Consider the following 16,694-nt stretch of genomic DNA (forward strand, 5'->3'; position numbering starts at 1 on the left):
GGATGTCCTGCGCTGACTCATCGCTGTGTGTCACACGTGCCACTTCAAATTACAGGATTTCCTCTGCTGAATCTGTGCTTTCAGTCAGAGTTGACTGTTTATATGTTTCAAGAAATAAAATAACGGTGTCGTAATAATGGGGCACGCAGTGACTCTTTATTGGGCTTTTGTAATTAATAAGACAATGAAAGACATTTATATTTTTGTCATGATAATCTACTCCCTGTTTTCTATTTACCTATCAACTGTGTGTTTGCTTTTCATGTATTTGTAAATAACAATTTTAATTTTTTACATGTGGTGTTTCCGTCGTTGTTAAGCTGTCACGAGCGCGCTGTGCATACAGGTGGATATCGTCCCCCAGTAGGGAGCAACGCTCCTCCGTGTCATCCCACTTGAGTAGTTTGCAGTGTCAGTAACAAATTTCGCAAATTGTGATTGTGACACTGGAAACGAACCGTGAACCTCTATGACAAGCGGCACGCGCGCTATCGCCGGGTCGCGTCATTGCCTCATGTCACCATGAAACGTGATTGTCCTGGTTTAGAGACACAGACAGTTGTGAAAATGTCAAATGGCTGCGAGACTTGGTTACAAAAGCACGAACTTACTCCTTAATCACTATTAGACGGCATTACAGGTTTAAGACGCTTACGAAGATTTCCTCGACAATGTCGCTTGTGTTTGCTGGTCAGGTGGCTCAGCGGTCGAGTGAGCGGGTTGTAAGTTAATATCCTGGTTGGGGGATTGACTCAGCCCCTCGTCCTTCCGGTGTGGATTAAATATGTACCAATTTGTGGGAATTCAACAGGTGTTATCCTTGGAGAAATGTATAGGTTATAGATTTAAAATCTTCATCTATTTGTCAATGGACACCCTGATGAAAGGGAATTTACATTTGGAATATAAAAATTAAATATAAATAAATAATTGCTTCCTACCATAGGAATGTGGAATATCCATCACTGGCTCAGGACTGTAAACGGGAGATGATCACCGCCTCAGTGGGCTTAGTCCAACAAACAGCGAGCATGTGTACGGTCTGGCTCGTCCGCTGTTGTTTGTCAGATGTACGAGAAAGGCAATGGAATAGCAATGGTGAGCGAGTGTGGGTGAAGTGAGACGGCGTCTCCCCGCGTGCGTGGGGCAGGTGAACGGGCTGGACGTGACGAGTCGCACGCAGGAGGAGGTGGTGGCGATTCTGCGCAGCACCAAACTTGGCGGCTCCGTCGACTTGCTGGTCTCGCGCCACCACGACGTCTCCCTCTCCCCAGATGATCCGGTGCGTGTGGGGCATGAGGGGAGAGTGTGGGGGGGAGTGTGGGGAGAGGGAGAGTGTGGGGGGGAGTGGGGGAGAGTGTGGGGAGAGGGGAGAGTGTGGGGGAGAGTGTGGGGCATGAGGGGAAACTGTGGGGGAGAGTGTGGGGAGAGGGGAGAGTGTGGGGGAGAGTGTGGGGGAGAGTGTGGGGAGAGGGGAGAGTGTGGGGGGAGGGGGAGAGTGTGGGGGAGAGTGTGGGGAGAGGGGAGAGTGTGGGGGGAGGGAGAGTGTGGGGGAGAGTGTGGGGCATGAGGGGAAACTGTGGGGGAGAGTGTGGGAGAGGGGAGAGTGTGGGGGGAGGGGAGAGTGTGGGGGAGAGTGTGGGGAGAGGGGAGAGTGTGGGGGGAGGGGAGAGTGTGGGGGAGAGTGTGGGGGAGAGGGGAAACTGTGGGGGAGAGTGTGGGGGAGAGGGGAGAGTGTGGGGGGAGGGGAGAGTGTGGGGGAGAGTGTGGGGGGAGGGGGAGAGTGTGGGGAGAGTGTGGGGGAGAGTGTGGGGGGAGGGGAGAGTGTGGGGGAGAGTGTGGGGAGAGGGGAGAGTGTGGGGGGAGGGGAGAGTGTGGGGGAGAGTGTGGGGAGAGGCGAAACTGTGGGGGAGAGTGTGGGGAGAGGGGAGAGTGTGGGGGGGAGGGGAGAGTGTGGGGGAGAGTGTGGGGGAGAGTGTGGGGGAGAGTGTGGGGGGAGAGTGTGGGGGGGAGGGGGAGAGTGTGGGGGGGAGGGGGAGAGTGTGGGGGGAGGGGAGGAGTGTGGGGGGGAGGGGAGAGTGTGGGGGGAGAGTGTGGGGAGAGGGGAAACTGTGGGGGAGAGTGTGGGGAGAGGGGAGAGTGTAGGGGGAGGGGAGAGTGTGGGGGGAGGGGAAACTGTGGGGGAGAGTGTGGGGAGAGGGGAGAGTGTGGGGGGAGGGGAGAGTGTGGGGGGAGGGGGAGAGTGTGGGGGGAGGGGAGAGTGTGGGGGGAGGGGAGAGTGTGGGGGAGAGTGTGGGGAGAGGGGAAACTGTGGGGGAGAGTGTGGGGAGAGTGTGGGGGGAGAGGGGGGGAGAGTGTGGGGGGGGGGAGAGTGTGGGGAGAGTGTGGGGGAGAGTGTGGGGGGAGGGGAGAGTGTGGGGGAGAGTGTGGGGTGAGGGGGAGAGTGTGGGGGAGGGGAGTGGGGGGAGAGTGTGGGGGAGAGTGTGGGGGAGTGTGGGGAGAGGGGAGTGTGGGGGGGAGGGGAGGTGTGGGGGAGAGTGTGGGGGAGAGTGTGGGGGAGTGAGGGGGAGTGTGTGGGGAGTGGGGGGAGAGTGTGGGGGGAGTGTGGGGGGAGGGGAGGTGTGGGGGGGAGGGGAGAGTGTGGGGGGGAGAGTGTGGGGGAGAGTGTGGGGGGAGAGTGTGGGGGGGTGGGGAGAGGGTGTGGGGGGAGGGGAGAGTGTGGGGGAGAGTGTGGGGGGAGGGGAACTGTGGGGGAGAGTGTGGGGAGAGGGGGAGAGTGTGGGGGAGGGGAGAGTGTGGGGGGAGGGGGAGTGTGGGGGGAGGGGAGTGTGGGGGAGGGGAAGTGTGGGGGGTGGGGAGAGTGGGAGTGGGAGAGTGTGGGGGGAGGGGAGAGTGTGGGGGGAGGGGAGGTGTGGGGGGAGAGTGTGGGGGGAGGGGAGAGTGTGGGGGAGAGTGTGGGGGAGAGTGTGGCGGGAGGGGAGAGTGTGTGGGGAGAGGGGAGAGTGTGGGGAGAGGGGAGAGTGTGGGGGGAGGGGAGAGTGTGGGGGGAGAGTGTGGGGAGAGGGAATGTGGGGGGAGTGTGGGGAGGGGAGAGTGTGGGGGGAGGGGAGGTGTGGGGGAGAGTGTGGGGGAGAGTGTGGGGGAGTGTGGGGGAGAGTGTGGGGGAGTGTGGGGAGAGTGTGGGGGAGAGTGTGGGGAGAGTGTGGGGGGAGAGTGTGGGGGAGATGTGGGGGGAGGGGAGAGTGTGGGGGGAGGGGAGAGTGTGGGGGGGGGGAGGTGTGGGGGGAGGGGAGAGTGTGGGGGGAGAGTGTGGGGGGAGGGGAACTGTGGGGGAGAGTGTGGGGAGGGGGGGTGTGTGGGGGAGGGGAGAGTGTGGGGGAGAGTGTGGGGGAGGAATGTGGGGGGGTGTGGGGGAGGGGAGAGTGTGGGGGGGGGGTGTGGGGGGGGGGGTGTGGGGGGGAGGGGGAGTGTGGGGGGGTGGGGGAGTGTGGGGGTGAGGGTGGGGAGGGGAGAGTGTGGGGGGAGGGGGAGTGTGGGGGGAGGGGAGGTGTGGGGGGGTGAGTGTGGGGAGGGGAGAGTGTGGGGGGAGAGTGTGGGGGAGAGTGTGGGGGGAGGGGGAGTGTGTGGGGGGGGGGAGTGTGGGGAGGGGAGTGTGGGGGGGGTGAGGTGTGGGGGGAGTGGTGGGGGAGGGGGGGTGTGTGGGGGAGAGTGTGGGGGGAGAGTGTGGGGGGAGGGGAGAGTGTGGGGAGGTGTGGGGGGAGGGGAGGTGTGGGGGTTGTGGGGGGGGGGAGTGTGGGGGGAGTGTGGGGGGAGGGGAGAGTGTGGGGGAGTGTGGGGGGAGGGGGAGTGTGTGGGGGAGTGTGGGGGGGGTGGGGGTGTGGGGGGGGGTGTGGGGGGTGGGGAGTGGGTGGGGGGGTGTGGGGGAGGGGTGTGTGTGGGGGGGGTGTGTGGGGGGAGGGGAGGTGTGGGGGGGGAGGTGTGGGGTGGTGTGGGGGTGGGGGTGTGGGGGGGGTTGTGTGGGGTGTGGGGAGAGTGTGGGGGGGGGGGAGTGTGTGGGGGGAGAGTGTGGGGGGGGGGAGAGTGTGGGGGAGAGTGTGGGGGGTGGGGAGAGTGTGGGGGGGGAGTGTGGGGGGGGGGGAGTGTGGGGGGGTGTGGGGTGGGGGGGGTGTGGGGGGGAGTGTGGGGGGGGGAGTGTGGGGGGGGGGGGGTGTGGGGGGGAGGTGTGGGGGGAAGGGGAGAGTGTGGGGGGTGTGGGGGGAGGGAGTGTGGGGGGGGGTGTGTGGGGGGGTGGGGGTGTGGGGGGGGGTGTGGGGGGGTGGGGAGAGTGTGGGGGGAGAGTGTGGGGGAGGGGAGGTGTGGTGGGGAGTGTGGGGGGGGGGAGTGTGGGGGGTGTGGGGGAGGTGTGGGGGGTGGGGAGGTGTGGGGGGGTGTGGGGTGGGGGGGGTGTGGGGGGGGTTGGGGGGAGTGTGGGGGAGTGTGGGGGAGGGGAGTGTGGGGGAGAGTGTGGGGAGGGGGGTGTGGGGGGGGTGTGTGGGGGAGGGGAATGTGGGGGGGTGTGGGGGGTGGGAGAGTGTGGGGGAGAGTGTGGGGGGGGGGGGTGTGGGGGGTGTGGGGGGAGTGTGTGGGGAGGGGGGGAGTGTGGGGGGGTGTGGGGGGGTGTGGGGGGGTGTGGGGGGAGGGGGGGTGTGGGGTGTGGGGGAGTGGGGAGAGTGTGGGGGGTGGGGAGGTGTGGGGGGAGGGGGGAGAGTGTGGGGAGGGGGTTGTGGGGAGAGTGTGGGGAGAGGGGGAGTGTGGGGGAGGGGGAGGTGTGGGGGGAGTGTGGGGGGAGGGGGAATGTGGGGGGGTGTGGGGGGGGGAGAGTGTGGGGGAGGTGTGGGGAGAGGGGAGAGTGTGGGGGGATGGGAGAGTGTGGGGGAGGGAGAGTGTGGGGGAGGGGAGGTGTGGGGAGGTGTGGGGGAGGGGTGAGTGTGGGGGGAGGGGGGAGGTGTGGGGGGAGAGTGTGGGGGGAGGGGAACTGTGGGGGAGAGTGTGGGGAGAGGGGAGAGTGTGGGGGAGAGTGTGGGGGGAGGGGAGAGTGTGGGGGAGAGTGTGGGGAGAGGGGAGAGTGTGGGGAGAGGGGAGAGTGTGGGGGGAGGGGAGAGTGTGTGGGGAGAGTGTGGGGGGGAGGGGAGAGTGTGTGGGGAGAGTGTGGGGGGAGAGTGTGGGGGGAGGGGAGAGTGTGTGGGGAGAGTGTGGGGGGAGGGGAGAGTGTGTGGGGGAGTGTGGGGGGGAGGGGAGAGTATGTGGGGAGGTGTGGGGGGAGGGGAGAGTGTGGGAGGAGAGTGTGGGGGGAGGGGAGAGTGTGTGGGGGAGTGTGGGGGGGGAGTGTGGGTGTGGGAGTGTGGGGGGAGAGTGTGGGGAGAGGGGAGGGTGTGGGGGAGGTGTGGGGAGAGGGGAGAGTGTGGGGGGAGGGGAGAGTGTGGGAGGAGAGTGTGGGGGGAGGGAGAGTGTGGGGGGAGAGTGTGGGGGGAGAGTGTGGGGAGAGGGGAGAGTGTGGGAGTAGAGTGTGGCGGGAGGGGAGAGTGTGTGGGAGGAGTGTGGGGGGAAGGGAGGGTGTGGGGGGAGAGTGTGGGGAGAGGGGAGAGTGTGGGGGAAGGGGAGAGTGTGGGGGGAGAGTGTCAGGGGAGGGGAGAGTGTGGGAGGAGAGTGTGGGGGGAGGGGAGAGTGTGGGGGGGAGAGTGTGGGGAGAGGGAGAGTGTGTGGGGAGAGTGTGGGGGGAGGGGAGAGTGTGTGGGGAGAGTGTGGGGGGAGGGGAGAGTGTGGGGGAGAGTGTGGGGGGAGAGTGTGGAGGGAGGGGAGAGTGTGTGGGGAGAGTGTGGGGGGAGGGGAGAGTGTGTGGGGAGAGTGTGGGGGGGGGGAGAGTATGTGGGGAGAGTGTGGGGGGAGGGGGAGGTATGTGGGGAGAGTGTGGGGGGAGGGGAGGTGTGGGAGGAGAGTGTGGGGGGAGGGGAGAGTGTGGGGGGGAGAGTGTGGGGAGGGGGAGAGTGTGGGGGGAGGGGAGAGTGTGTGGGAGAGTGTGGGGGGGGGGAGAGTGTGGGGGGGTGGGAGAGTGTGTGGGGAGAGTGTGGGGGGAGGGTGAGAGTGTGGGGGGAGAGTGTGGGGGGAGAGTGTGGGGAGAGGGGAGAGTGTGGGAGGAGAGTGTGGGGGAAGGGGAGAGTGTGGGGGGAGAGTGTGGGGAGAGGGGAGAGTGTGGGGGGAGAGTGTGGGGGGAGGGGAGAGTGTGTGGGGAGGTGTGGGGGGAGGGGTGGAGTGTGGGGGGAGAGTGTGGGAGGAGAGTGTGGGGGAAGGGGAGAGTGTGGGAGGGAGTGTGGGGGAAGGGGAGAGTGTGGGGGGGAGAGTGTGGGGAGAGGGGAGAGTGTGTGGGGAAGTGTGGGGGGAGGGGAGAGTGTGGGAGTAGGTGTGGGGGGAGGGGAGAGTGTGGGAGGAGAGTGTGGGGGAGGGGAGAGTGTGTGGGGAGAGTGTGGGGGGAGGGGAGAGTGTGGGGAGGAGAGTGTGGGGGGAGAGTGTGGGGGGAGAGTGTGGGGAGAGGGGAGAGTGTGGGAGGAGAGTGTGGGGGGAGAGTGTGGGGGGAGAGTGTGGGGGGAGAGTGTGGGGGGAGGGGAGAGTGTGTGGGGAGAGTGTGGGGGGAGGGGAGAGTGTGGGGGAGAGTGTGGGGGGAAGGGGAGAGTGTGGGAGGAGAGGAGAGTGTGGGGGGGAGAGTGTGGGGGGAGAGTGTGGGAGGAGAGTGTGGGGGGAAGGGGGAGGTGTGGGAGGAGAGTGTGGGGAGAGGGGAGAGTGTGGGGGGAGAGTGTGGGAGGAGAGTGTGGGGGGAGGGGAGAGTGTGTGGGGGGTGTGGGGGGAGGGGAGAGTGTGGGAGGAGAGTGTGGGGAAGGGGAGAGTGTGGGAGGAGAGTGTGGGTGGAGGGTGTGGGGGGAGAGTGTGGGGGGGAGAGTGTGGGGGAGAGTGTGGGGGGAGAGTGTGGGGGGAGAGTGTGGGGGGAGAGTGTGGGGGGAGAGTGTGGGGGGGAGAGTGTGGGGGGGAGAGTGTGGGGGGAGAGTGTGGGGGGGGTGTGGGAGGGGAGGAGTGTGGGAGGAGAGTGTGGGGAGAGGGGAGAGTGTGGGAGGAGAGTGTGGGGGGAGGGGAGAGTGTGTGGGGAGAGTGTGGGGGGAGGGGAAGTGTGTGGGAGAGGGGAGAGTTGTGGGGGGGAGAGTGTAGGGAGAGGGGAGAGTGTGGGGGGAGAATGTAGGGAGAGGGGAGAGTGTGGGGGGAGAGTGTAGGGAGAGGGGAGAGTGTGGGGGGAGAGGGGAGAGTGTGGGGGGAGAGTGTGGGAAGAGGGAAGTATTGAAGGGACTGTCGGGGACCGTGTCTCCATTTTCAATCCAAAACACTGCTTCCACCAAGGGTACAACCCTCCCGGCGATGTTGTTGTAACTGCCGGTCCCTTGTAGCACAGACTGGCATTAACCACGCCGTGCATCAGGCGAGCTCCCGACTTCTGCTCCCTCCCGACTACTGCTCCCTCGCTCCCAGCTCCGCCGACCGCCCCTCCTGACCTCCACCGTGAGGAGTATGCGACCTGTGCCCCGCATCGGGCGAGACACGTACACTTGGACCCCTGGTCACCGGCGACGATTTATACTCAAAATGTTGAGCTCACTTGTTGAAAACAGGCCCAGAACGTCAAGCGGTCAGCAATAAATTCCACACCTTTCTTGAATTCGGGGAGGTTATTTACTTTTAAGAGCTTGGGGACAAGAAACGGTGGGAGAGAACTCAATGTTTGGGTGATGTGAGGGAAGGAGCAGAAAGAGAAGTGAGGTGACCGGCAGAATATGGAGTGAGATGAAAGAGTGGTAGACCGAGTCCTCAACATGGGTGGAGGAATCCACAAGTGAAGTTGCTGTTTTTGAGTACCTATTAACGTTGGCATGACACACGAGGGAGTGGTGTGCCCAGTACCATTCCTGGTTGCTTTTGTCTCCCTCGTAGTGATGTTCACACATTGCAACAAGTACTCTTTTATGGCTGAGTTGATCTAGGTTTGGTCCAGGACCGCTTCAGATAATCACCACTTAGGTGACTGGGTTTGTAGTGAAGTGGGAAAACCACTGCGCTTCCGCTTCACCTAAGAGACGCACAAACTCACGCAGACACACACTCGAACCGACACGCGCACGCTCGCGCAGATACGCTAGACATGCCAGACATGCAGGAGGCGGCTCAGCGTGTGGGATGTGACACGCTCGCACACGGCACACGGCACAGACGCGCTCGGCACGGGGCACGACACGCAGACACGTGGGAGGCAACCGGCATGGCACGCAGGAAACGGGAGACACGCACGACACGAGGGACGCGGCGGGCACGACACGGCGCGCCCTGTCGCTAGCTCAGGTACGGCGCCGCTCTCCCACGGGGCTTGTTCTCGGTCTATTTTTTCCTGCCCCGCGTGGCTCTCCCACTCATTTAACCGTCCCTCCCAGAGAGATGCCAGATGCGGCTCGGTCGCTGCACAATGCGTTGTGGGCCAATCACAAGTGCGTGTGTTGTTGATGCAGTCTTCACACAGCAACGCGCGTGCGCCTATTTCTGTGTTGCCTCAAGAAAAGGACGTTTCTGTTGGCAGTGGTGCACAGCCCAATAAACAACTGAACACGTTGGTCAATAAGCTTTGAGATATTCATAGGGAAACCTTTTAATAAGCGATGTTTTGTACAATATTCCTTTTTTCGTTTATGCTGTGAAGGACGATTGCCTGGAATGCCGCCTATTATATATTTTTCCTGTTAGAGCCAAAGTATAATTTATGACCGTAATGAGTTTTTGTTTTGTTTATAGTCTTCTAGGAATCCTCAGGCTTCTTTGACTTCCCATTGTCTGGAACATGTGGTGATGTGTATATGTTGTTGTTGGGATTTCACACCACCTTATGCAATACACATTAAACACAGATGCCTGAGCACTGGCCCAATATGTAAAGTGACCAGTAACAAACTGCACTCTCAGAGTTGTATTTTATCGGGGTTCACACATTTTCTTAAGTGAGCAAGGATATTATAAGAGCTTGGAAAAAGAGACGATGGTAGGGAATTCGAAAGTGGAGCATTGCGAGGAAAGAACATTGTGGATGAGACAAAACCGATAGTGTCTGAGAGAGCGAGTCCTCAACACGGGTGACGTTTACGGAAATAAGCAATAACCACGGTCGTAGCAATAGCAGAGTGATCATAGGCACATCTACCAGCCTGGTGAAGTGTCCGATGCCTTATGGGCATGCAGAGTTTGTGTGAGTGTGACATGATGTGTGTGGATGTGTGTGTGTGCTCACTTGCAATTAACATCCTATGACTGCAACAACACCCTCCTTGGTGTGTGAGGGGGCAGTGGTGGTGAGTGGGCAGTGGTGGTGAAGGGGCAGTGGTGGTGAGTGGGCAGTGGTGGTGAGGGGGCAGTGATGGTGAGGGGGCAGTGGTGGTGAGTGGGCAGTGGTGGTGAGGGGGCAGTGGTGGTGAGTGGGCAGTGGTGGTGAGGGAGCAGTGATGGTGAGGGAGCAGTGATGGTGAGGGGCAGTGGTGGTGAGGGGGCAGTGGTGGTGAGGGGGCAGTGGTGGTGAGGGAGCAGTGATGGTGAGGGAGCAGAGATGGTGAGGGGGCAGTGGTGGTGAGGGAGCAGTGATGGTGAGGGGCAGTGGTGGTGAGGGAGCAGTGATGGTGAGGGGGCAGTGGTGGTGAGGGGGCAGTGGTGGTGAGGGGGCAGTGATGGTGAGGGGGCAGTGGTGGTGAGGGGGCAGTGGTGGTGAGGGAGCAGTGGTGGTGAGGGGGCAGTGATGTGTTTGGGGAAATTAATGAACTCTTAGCTACATCACATCCTAATAATTGGGAAGTCCAGTGCAATGGTATATTATAGCACACACACTCACTGGCAGATGGAGCTTTATTTCTAATTCACCATGAATGCCACTGAACAGACAGTTTCCCTTATTCTCAGAAATGTTAGTGATTTTAAACATAGGCGGGAGGTGTAGGGGTCGCCTCTGTAGATTTGTCTCCGTAATTACAGAACGCAGCCTCAAGCAAGTGTTCTGCACGAACAAAATAAATAGAAACACGACTCTGATGGAGACCTGAAAAATTATCCGATTCTCTTATGATTGTCTATTTGTGAATCTGGCATTACAAAGCAGAGAAGTGCTTAGGGACGGGAAGGAATGATGTGAGGATGCTGTGTTTCCATTCATATTGAAACAATACAAAAGCACACTGCTTCTGCCGCATTTATCACAGGGAGAGCCAGGATGTCTTGGATTTGTGAAAATCAAACAGTTGCCACTGAGTATCTATTTTGAGGCGATTAGCGCACTAATTGGTTAATGGATATGGGGCTGTTTCTTTCCCCTTTCCATGATGTGACATCTATGGGGTCACGTGAGTGTGACCATGAGCAGCTCCTGGTTTGTCCAGAGTTTCTGAGGTCTCTGGGAGGCCTGAATGAGGGCCCGTGGTTGAGTTTAAACAGCCACCAGTCGTTCAATGAAATAACAAAGTTGGCGTCATGCCTCCTGCGACGATGCCTTCATTTTTCATTCAATATCAGAAAGTTTGTGATTTACTGCTCAAATGAGCATTGAGGCGGTGCTTATTTCCTCTTCACAGCCCTGCGCCAGTAGTGGAAATTCCATATTCCTCTGGTGTGGCTGAGTCTATCCATAGGACAACCATTGTTAACTTCCTCACAAAATAGTAATCATGTTATATACCCTGGAGGATGATGGGCCAAGTTCATCCTCAGCCTAGGATTTGAACTAGTATCAAAATCTCTGATAAATGAGATCCTCAAGTAGTGTATAGCCCAGACTGGGTTGAACAGTAGAGGAACGTGGTGGTGGTGGTGGTGTGTTTACTAGATGTCTGCCACACACATTGAAAGTAAAGGCCCATGAAGCCTTGTTTACACAGTTGGCCAGTTCTGTTTAACTAACTGCATCTCATTTTACGTTTTACCTATGGGTGTTTGGAGGCTTTGGCTCTAAGGAAATAAGCCATATGACATACTCATGACAACAGAAAAACAGAATTAATTAACTGTTGAGATTCTTCGTGTTGAACCAATGCTGCTGAATTATGTGCTCCTCGAAGGCCATGTGGCTGATTGGATGAGACGTTTGGTTTTATTCTTTGGGTCTTTCGGTAGAGTCATGTAGATAGGTTCAAAGAAAATAAATAAAAACTACCACTTTTTTTTTTCTGATGAGGACCGCTTGTGTTGCTATTTTAACGTCATAGTTTGTTATTTTGTTTTAACCTATCTACGAGACTTTTACCGAAAGACCCTAAAAATATGAATTTTTGCAGTCACGAAAGCTTTAAGTCAAGATTTAGATGTTTGGTTGTCATTATTTTGTCACTTTCATTTGGCACAGTTATGCGTCCTCTTAATAAGTAACCGGCATGATTGAGAGGTTTAAGTAATTTGAGAGCTGCTGCTGTTACCACAGCAAAGTGATTGCTCCAGGAGGCAGAGTGCCCTGATGACCGACTCACAGATGCTACGGAGAGCAGTAAGCATGCCCCATGGGGAAATGGGTGCCACGCAAGCCGGCGCCGCCGCTGCTGCTGCTGCTGCACCCGGTATCTGTTCGAGGGCATTGTTTCGGAGCAGCCAGCGGCCGTTGTCTCAGAGTGGATGTGCAGGAGACCACCCAGTTATATTTTTTGCACTGTTTCTGAGCACAGGCCCAAAGGCCGGCAACAAAGAGCACTGTCTTGTTGGTAATAGGTTATGGGTTAACGCGTTTTTAGAATTGAGCAAATTTATTTTAAGAACTTGGGGAAAAGAGACGATGATAGGAGGCAATGCGAAGTGGAGTAGTGTGAGGAAAGATTCATAAAGAGAAGTGTTTTGAGCTGCAGTGGTGAGTGGGTCAGCGAGAGTGTGAGTGATTGAGCGGATGAGTTGCTGTGACCTACAGTTATGGTGGTTGGACGCAGCATGGATGAGACGAGACAGTCTGATTCTTGTAGGTTTATTTAATAAACAAGAAACACAAAGCTTAAAGCTAGAGTCGATGGGTATCGATATTTGCTTTCATGTTGTGAGCGATTCAGTGATGGTCTTACCGGCACGCTCCTGAGCCATAACGTGGATCCATCTGCCTCCTGCATTCGTATGGAAATCAACAGCACTGTTGAACTGTGCCATTCAACCGCCTCAATCAATAGAACGCAGCCTTGTAAATCACTGTCATTGCACGCTGCTTATTTAACATGTACGTTAAGTGTTCGGGTGTGATGTACGTTTAAGAAGCTCTGTGTTGGAGGTTCATGCGGCATGATTTTCAGAAATGAACTCAAAATGCCGAACTAGTGATAATTGTGTATGTGTGTGTGTATATACGTGGGGAGAGGTCGTGTAGTAGTTAGTGTGCTGCGCTATAAACCTGACGACTCGTTGGATTCTTGCTCATGGCCAACACCAGTGACGATTATCTGTACCGGCCTCGGGCCTCCCCTAGGTCGACTCAACATCAAATGAGTTGCAGTGTGTAATCATCGCCACTAGGGAGACAAAGGCGACCAGGTGTGGTGCTGGCCACCCACACGCTAATGTACCATGCCAGCCTTCTTTGGTGCTCACTCACAGCACTTGCTCCACAAACTGTTCAGCTATAAGCGGAACTTTGTCTTTCATATGTGTGTATATGTGGGGTGCGGTGGCACAGTGGTTAGTGCGTTGTACTACAAACAGAACAACCCGAGTTCAATTCCGGCTCACTAATAACAGTAACGAGTATTTGAACCGGTCCTGGGCCTCCCCTAGGTCGACTCAGGCTCAAATGAGTAGATACACCACTGGTGCGGTGCGTAAACTTCGCCACTAGGAAGACAAAGCTGCGCGTGGTTCTGGCCTCCCACCCCCTCCTGTGCTGTGCCGGCCTTCATAGGTACTCGCTAAACGGGAGACCTCTGTCTATATCTTTGGGTCATTCCATAACCCAGCTTAAATATACGCTGCCAAGCTTGGTGGTGTTCATTCAGACGCTGTCTTTCCGACAGACCTGTTCTTCACCTGAGGACGGCTGCTTGCGTTGTGGCCGAAACGTCGTGAGAATTGTATTTTATTATGTTTAATGTTTATTATTTTATTATTTCCCTTCTACGTGACTTTACCGAAAGAACCAAGAAGATTAATCCCTGCAGTCACGAAAGCTTTAAATCGAAATTCATTCCATATACGTTTACCAACTACCTCCAGAATTGCCATCTCCTTTTCTCCTGGCTTTTAGTAAACTGGAAAGAGACCATATGCAATGCTACAATTCTATAGGACTATTCATTTGGTCAGAATGACCAATCAAACACGACGGGTCAATCATATAAATAATTAAAATGCAAAAACAAATTAAGCGATGCTTCTGAAAGTTTTCCACAATATTTATCGACACGCTCACATCTAAAATTGCTTTTTTGAGAACACTGTTATCATTGCAGGTCCAGGAAAGTCGATTGTACCTTAGCGAGTGAATACATTCTGATTTAAAATATTTTTTCCAGTCCAGGTAATCACAGCTTCAATTATTTAGATTTGTTTAAACATTGTATGGACACATTTGCAAAGAGAGATTCAGTCATGAACCTTGAAGAAATATTCGGCAAAGTAGGGGCACCTAAAATTGGGGTCAGATGCCAACAGCTAAAGAATGACCATGAACAGATAACAGTAAACCGGTGATATTCAAGCCGATGAAACTGTAAAAATGGCATGTGGCCTATTTCTATAGAGCTTAAGCCTAGGACAAATGGAGAAAATAAACAGAGGTGGTGATACTTAAAGGTTGTTGATATCCAGATGGTCTTCCATTGATTGACCCTTATATATAATTTAACCTGGTTGCTTGGCAAACGAGGTTGTGACTTTTGTGCCGTCTGTATTTTTTATTTGCACCCAGCAGACCCAAGGGGTTTGTTGTGACCTCTATGACGAGTCATCTGAATTGCTGGCTTCATCGAATTATCTCATATCAGCCACTTCTGACAGTGGAGCTAGATAATTAGTTAACAAATCAGAGAACAATAAAGAGGGCTCTAAACATGTTTTTTGTGCTCCAACGTATAAGAATAACACAAATGATAAAACCTCAATTGATGGAGAACAAAGCAGGGTGGGTAAACCGGTTTAGCCATGTCGTGTGCTGTGTGGAGATGTGAATCCCCGAGTGCTTCTGAAGCCTCGTTCTCTGTACCCTGAGCTTTGTGTGCTCGTCACGGGTCGCGCTGGCAGGTGTGTGCGGTGCAGGGCAGTGGCACAACAAGGCGGTGGTTAAACTGCACGGATGTCATGCTCGGGTGCGATGCGGGCAGTGCGCGTACATTTCTGCAAAGCTGGGCTTAGTGGCGCGCACTCTGCTGTTATTGGGGACCCTTTGGGACTCTCCCGGTGCCTGCGAGTATCTGCTTCTGGGGCCTCTCCTGGGACCGTTTCCATGGGCCAGCTCCTCCCTACACGGAGCCTTGGCTGCCCTGTTGGTAAACAAGCTGTCAGGGCCAGGCAAGCGAGTATTAATTTCTCGCACAAGAACAGCAGCGGATGCCGTGTCTGTGTAACGTCGCTGACTATCGGGCAGTCGGTCAGTAATCATTGTTTAACTAAGAGATTGAATTGAGCTATTGAGACACATGGAAGATTCAGGTTGAGGCCAAGTGATTTATTGCTCAAATTAACATTGAGGTTGAGCTCATCTCCTGTTTATAGCCCCGAGCCAGTTATAGGAAATTCCACATTCCTTTGACGGGGCGAGTATATCCATAGGAAAACCACCGTTGAGTACCACTTCCCCATGAAGTGGTATCTATTTTATCCACCCTGGAGGGAAGAATGATGGGCCAAGTCAACCCCCAACCAGGATATGAACTTGCAGTCTTTCAGTTGCGAGCTGCTCATTGTACTGCTGACCCACCTGACCGGTTCGCACAATGTTAAGAAAACATTGTCAAGGTAATACATCGTCATGATGTGTAACAATAACTTAATACCATACTTGAATAAGGCTACGTACAGAAATTGAAGAATGTGAACATTCTTGAAACATTTTATGACACAAGAAATATCGTTTCTGGAAGCAGAACAGTGAGATCAGGGAAGAAGAGGCAATGGAGAATATTGAGCTATACAGGACAACAACCACGTGATTATTTTAACGTCTCTCACTGTTTGGAGATGTAAATGAACATACCGCTACGTGGCTGCGTCATTGAATGCTTTATTTTACTTGACCCCCACACGAATGAAGATAATTTATTGAACTGGATATTTGGTGGCAAATTTCGTTTTTGCTTTTGAATAAAAATACATAAAGTAATTGTGCTAGTTTAGATCTTCAGTTTTCGTGACTGCAATGTTCCATACTCTTTAGTGCTAATGTAGAAGGCGTTTGCTAAGCCTCAGAACGAGCGCCACGGTTGACTGAGTGACAGTCTCCCCGTGTCTCTCTGAGTAGCTTGCTGTCACTTGTGCGTTATGTATTACACACAAATCTTGTGCAGGTCAGTGCTCTTCCCCTCCAGGACTGCTGTCACTACAGCTCAGCTCAGGGTGCTGGCACAGATTATTCACGAGGCTCTTTGGAAGTCTGCCATTCGCCATGTCCCTTCTGGCAGAGGTTGCTTCTTCTTGTTCACAGTGTAGCATTGCATTGTCTTCAGCGGTGGCTGGTGATATTTTAGCTAATTATTTACTGTACCATTTAATAACATACTGAATTTGAGCATTGCATTACATTCGTGTTTCGCAGAATTGATATGACTGACATTGCATCTTCTATTTTAAAGAAAATGCTCTGTGATTTACATTCTCTTCAACAGCGCTATTAATTATTTGTTGTTACCTGCTGGTGGAAGTACCCCTCATCGTCGCTGAGCGACGGCCTGGCCACAGCCCCAACATCCCCATCTCCCCTCCCCCGGGTGCCCCCTCCCCCCTCGCGCGTGACAACTCCCAAGTCGCCTTCTCCCGCACCCCGCACCCCGCACCAGCCGGCCCCCTCCTCGCGAACCCTTCCCTCGGCCTCACCGACCCGCAGGCCCCCCACGTATCCCACCTCCTGCATGCTCCCCATAGGACCCCCGTGCCCCACGAAGCCCCTACTCTTGCACCGGGAACCTGCACACCCCCTTCCGTTCCAGTCCCAATGCTGGGGCCCTCCCTCTGATGCTGGGCTCCACACGCCTGTCCAACCTGCGCTGGTCAAGGCGTGTTGTTTGGGCTCAAGCCAATCAGAATGCTGGGAAATGACTGACGGTCATTGTTTTCTTTTATAACATTCAGTTTTGATTAGAAGCTTTCGTGACTGCAGGAATCCATACTCTTTGGTTCTTTCGGTAAAGTCACGTAGGTAGAAAATAACATAAATCACGACGTTTCGAGCGCGTCCGTCATCAGCTTGTGTCCGTCATCATCTGTTGCGCCTGAAACGTCGTTATTTATTTTATTTTATACCTACGTGACTTTACCGAAACAACCAAAGAGCATATATTCAGTTTTGCATTATACTAAGACCCATATTTAACAGAGGGGGTCCTTCCTTATATAAATATCTGGCATTTCACCATCATTGGTGTCACCAAGCCTGACTGTGCCGATGAGAGACTGAATATTAAATCCGATCCAGAGTTTGCTTCGAT

At 55.5% G+C, this 16,694-nt stretch overlaps 1 protein-coding gene across 3 annotated transcripts in view; it reads left to right on the forward strand.

Moving 5' to 3' along the window:
• The window catches only part of LOC144938291 (partitioning defective 3 homolog), an 87,658-nt gene that overhangs the window by 47,884 nt on the left and 23,080 nt on the right, over positions 1-16,694 (forward strand). For all 3 annotated transcript variants that reach the window (XM_078866179.1, XM_078866180.1, XM_078866181.1), the window contains one exon: positions 1,151-1,282. In XM_078866179.1, the coding sequence (XP_078722305.1) occupies positions 1,151-1,282 (132 nt within the window). The remainder of the gene's footprint in view (positions 1-1,150; positions 1,283-16,694) is intronic.

This window comes from Lampetra fluviatilis, chromosome 21 (assembly GCF_964198595.1).
Source record: "Lampetra fluviatilis chromosome 21, kcLamFluv1.1, whole genome shotgun sequence".
NCBI classification, from domain to species: Eukaryota; Metazoa; Chordata; class Hyperoartia; order Petromyzontiformes; family Petromyzontidae; genus Lampetra; species Lampetra fluviatilis.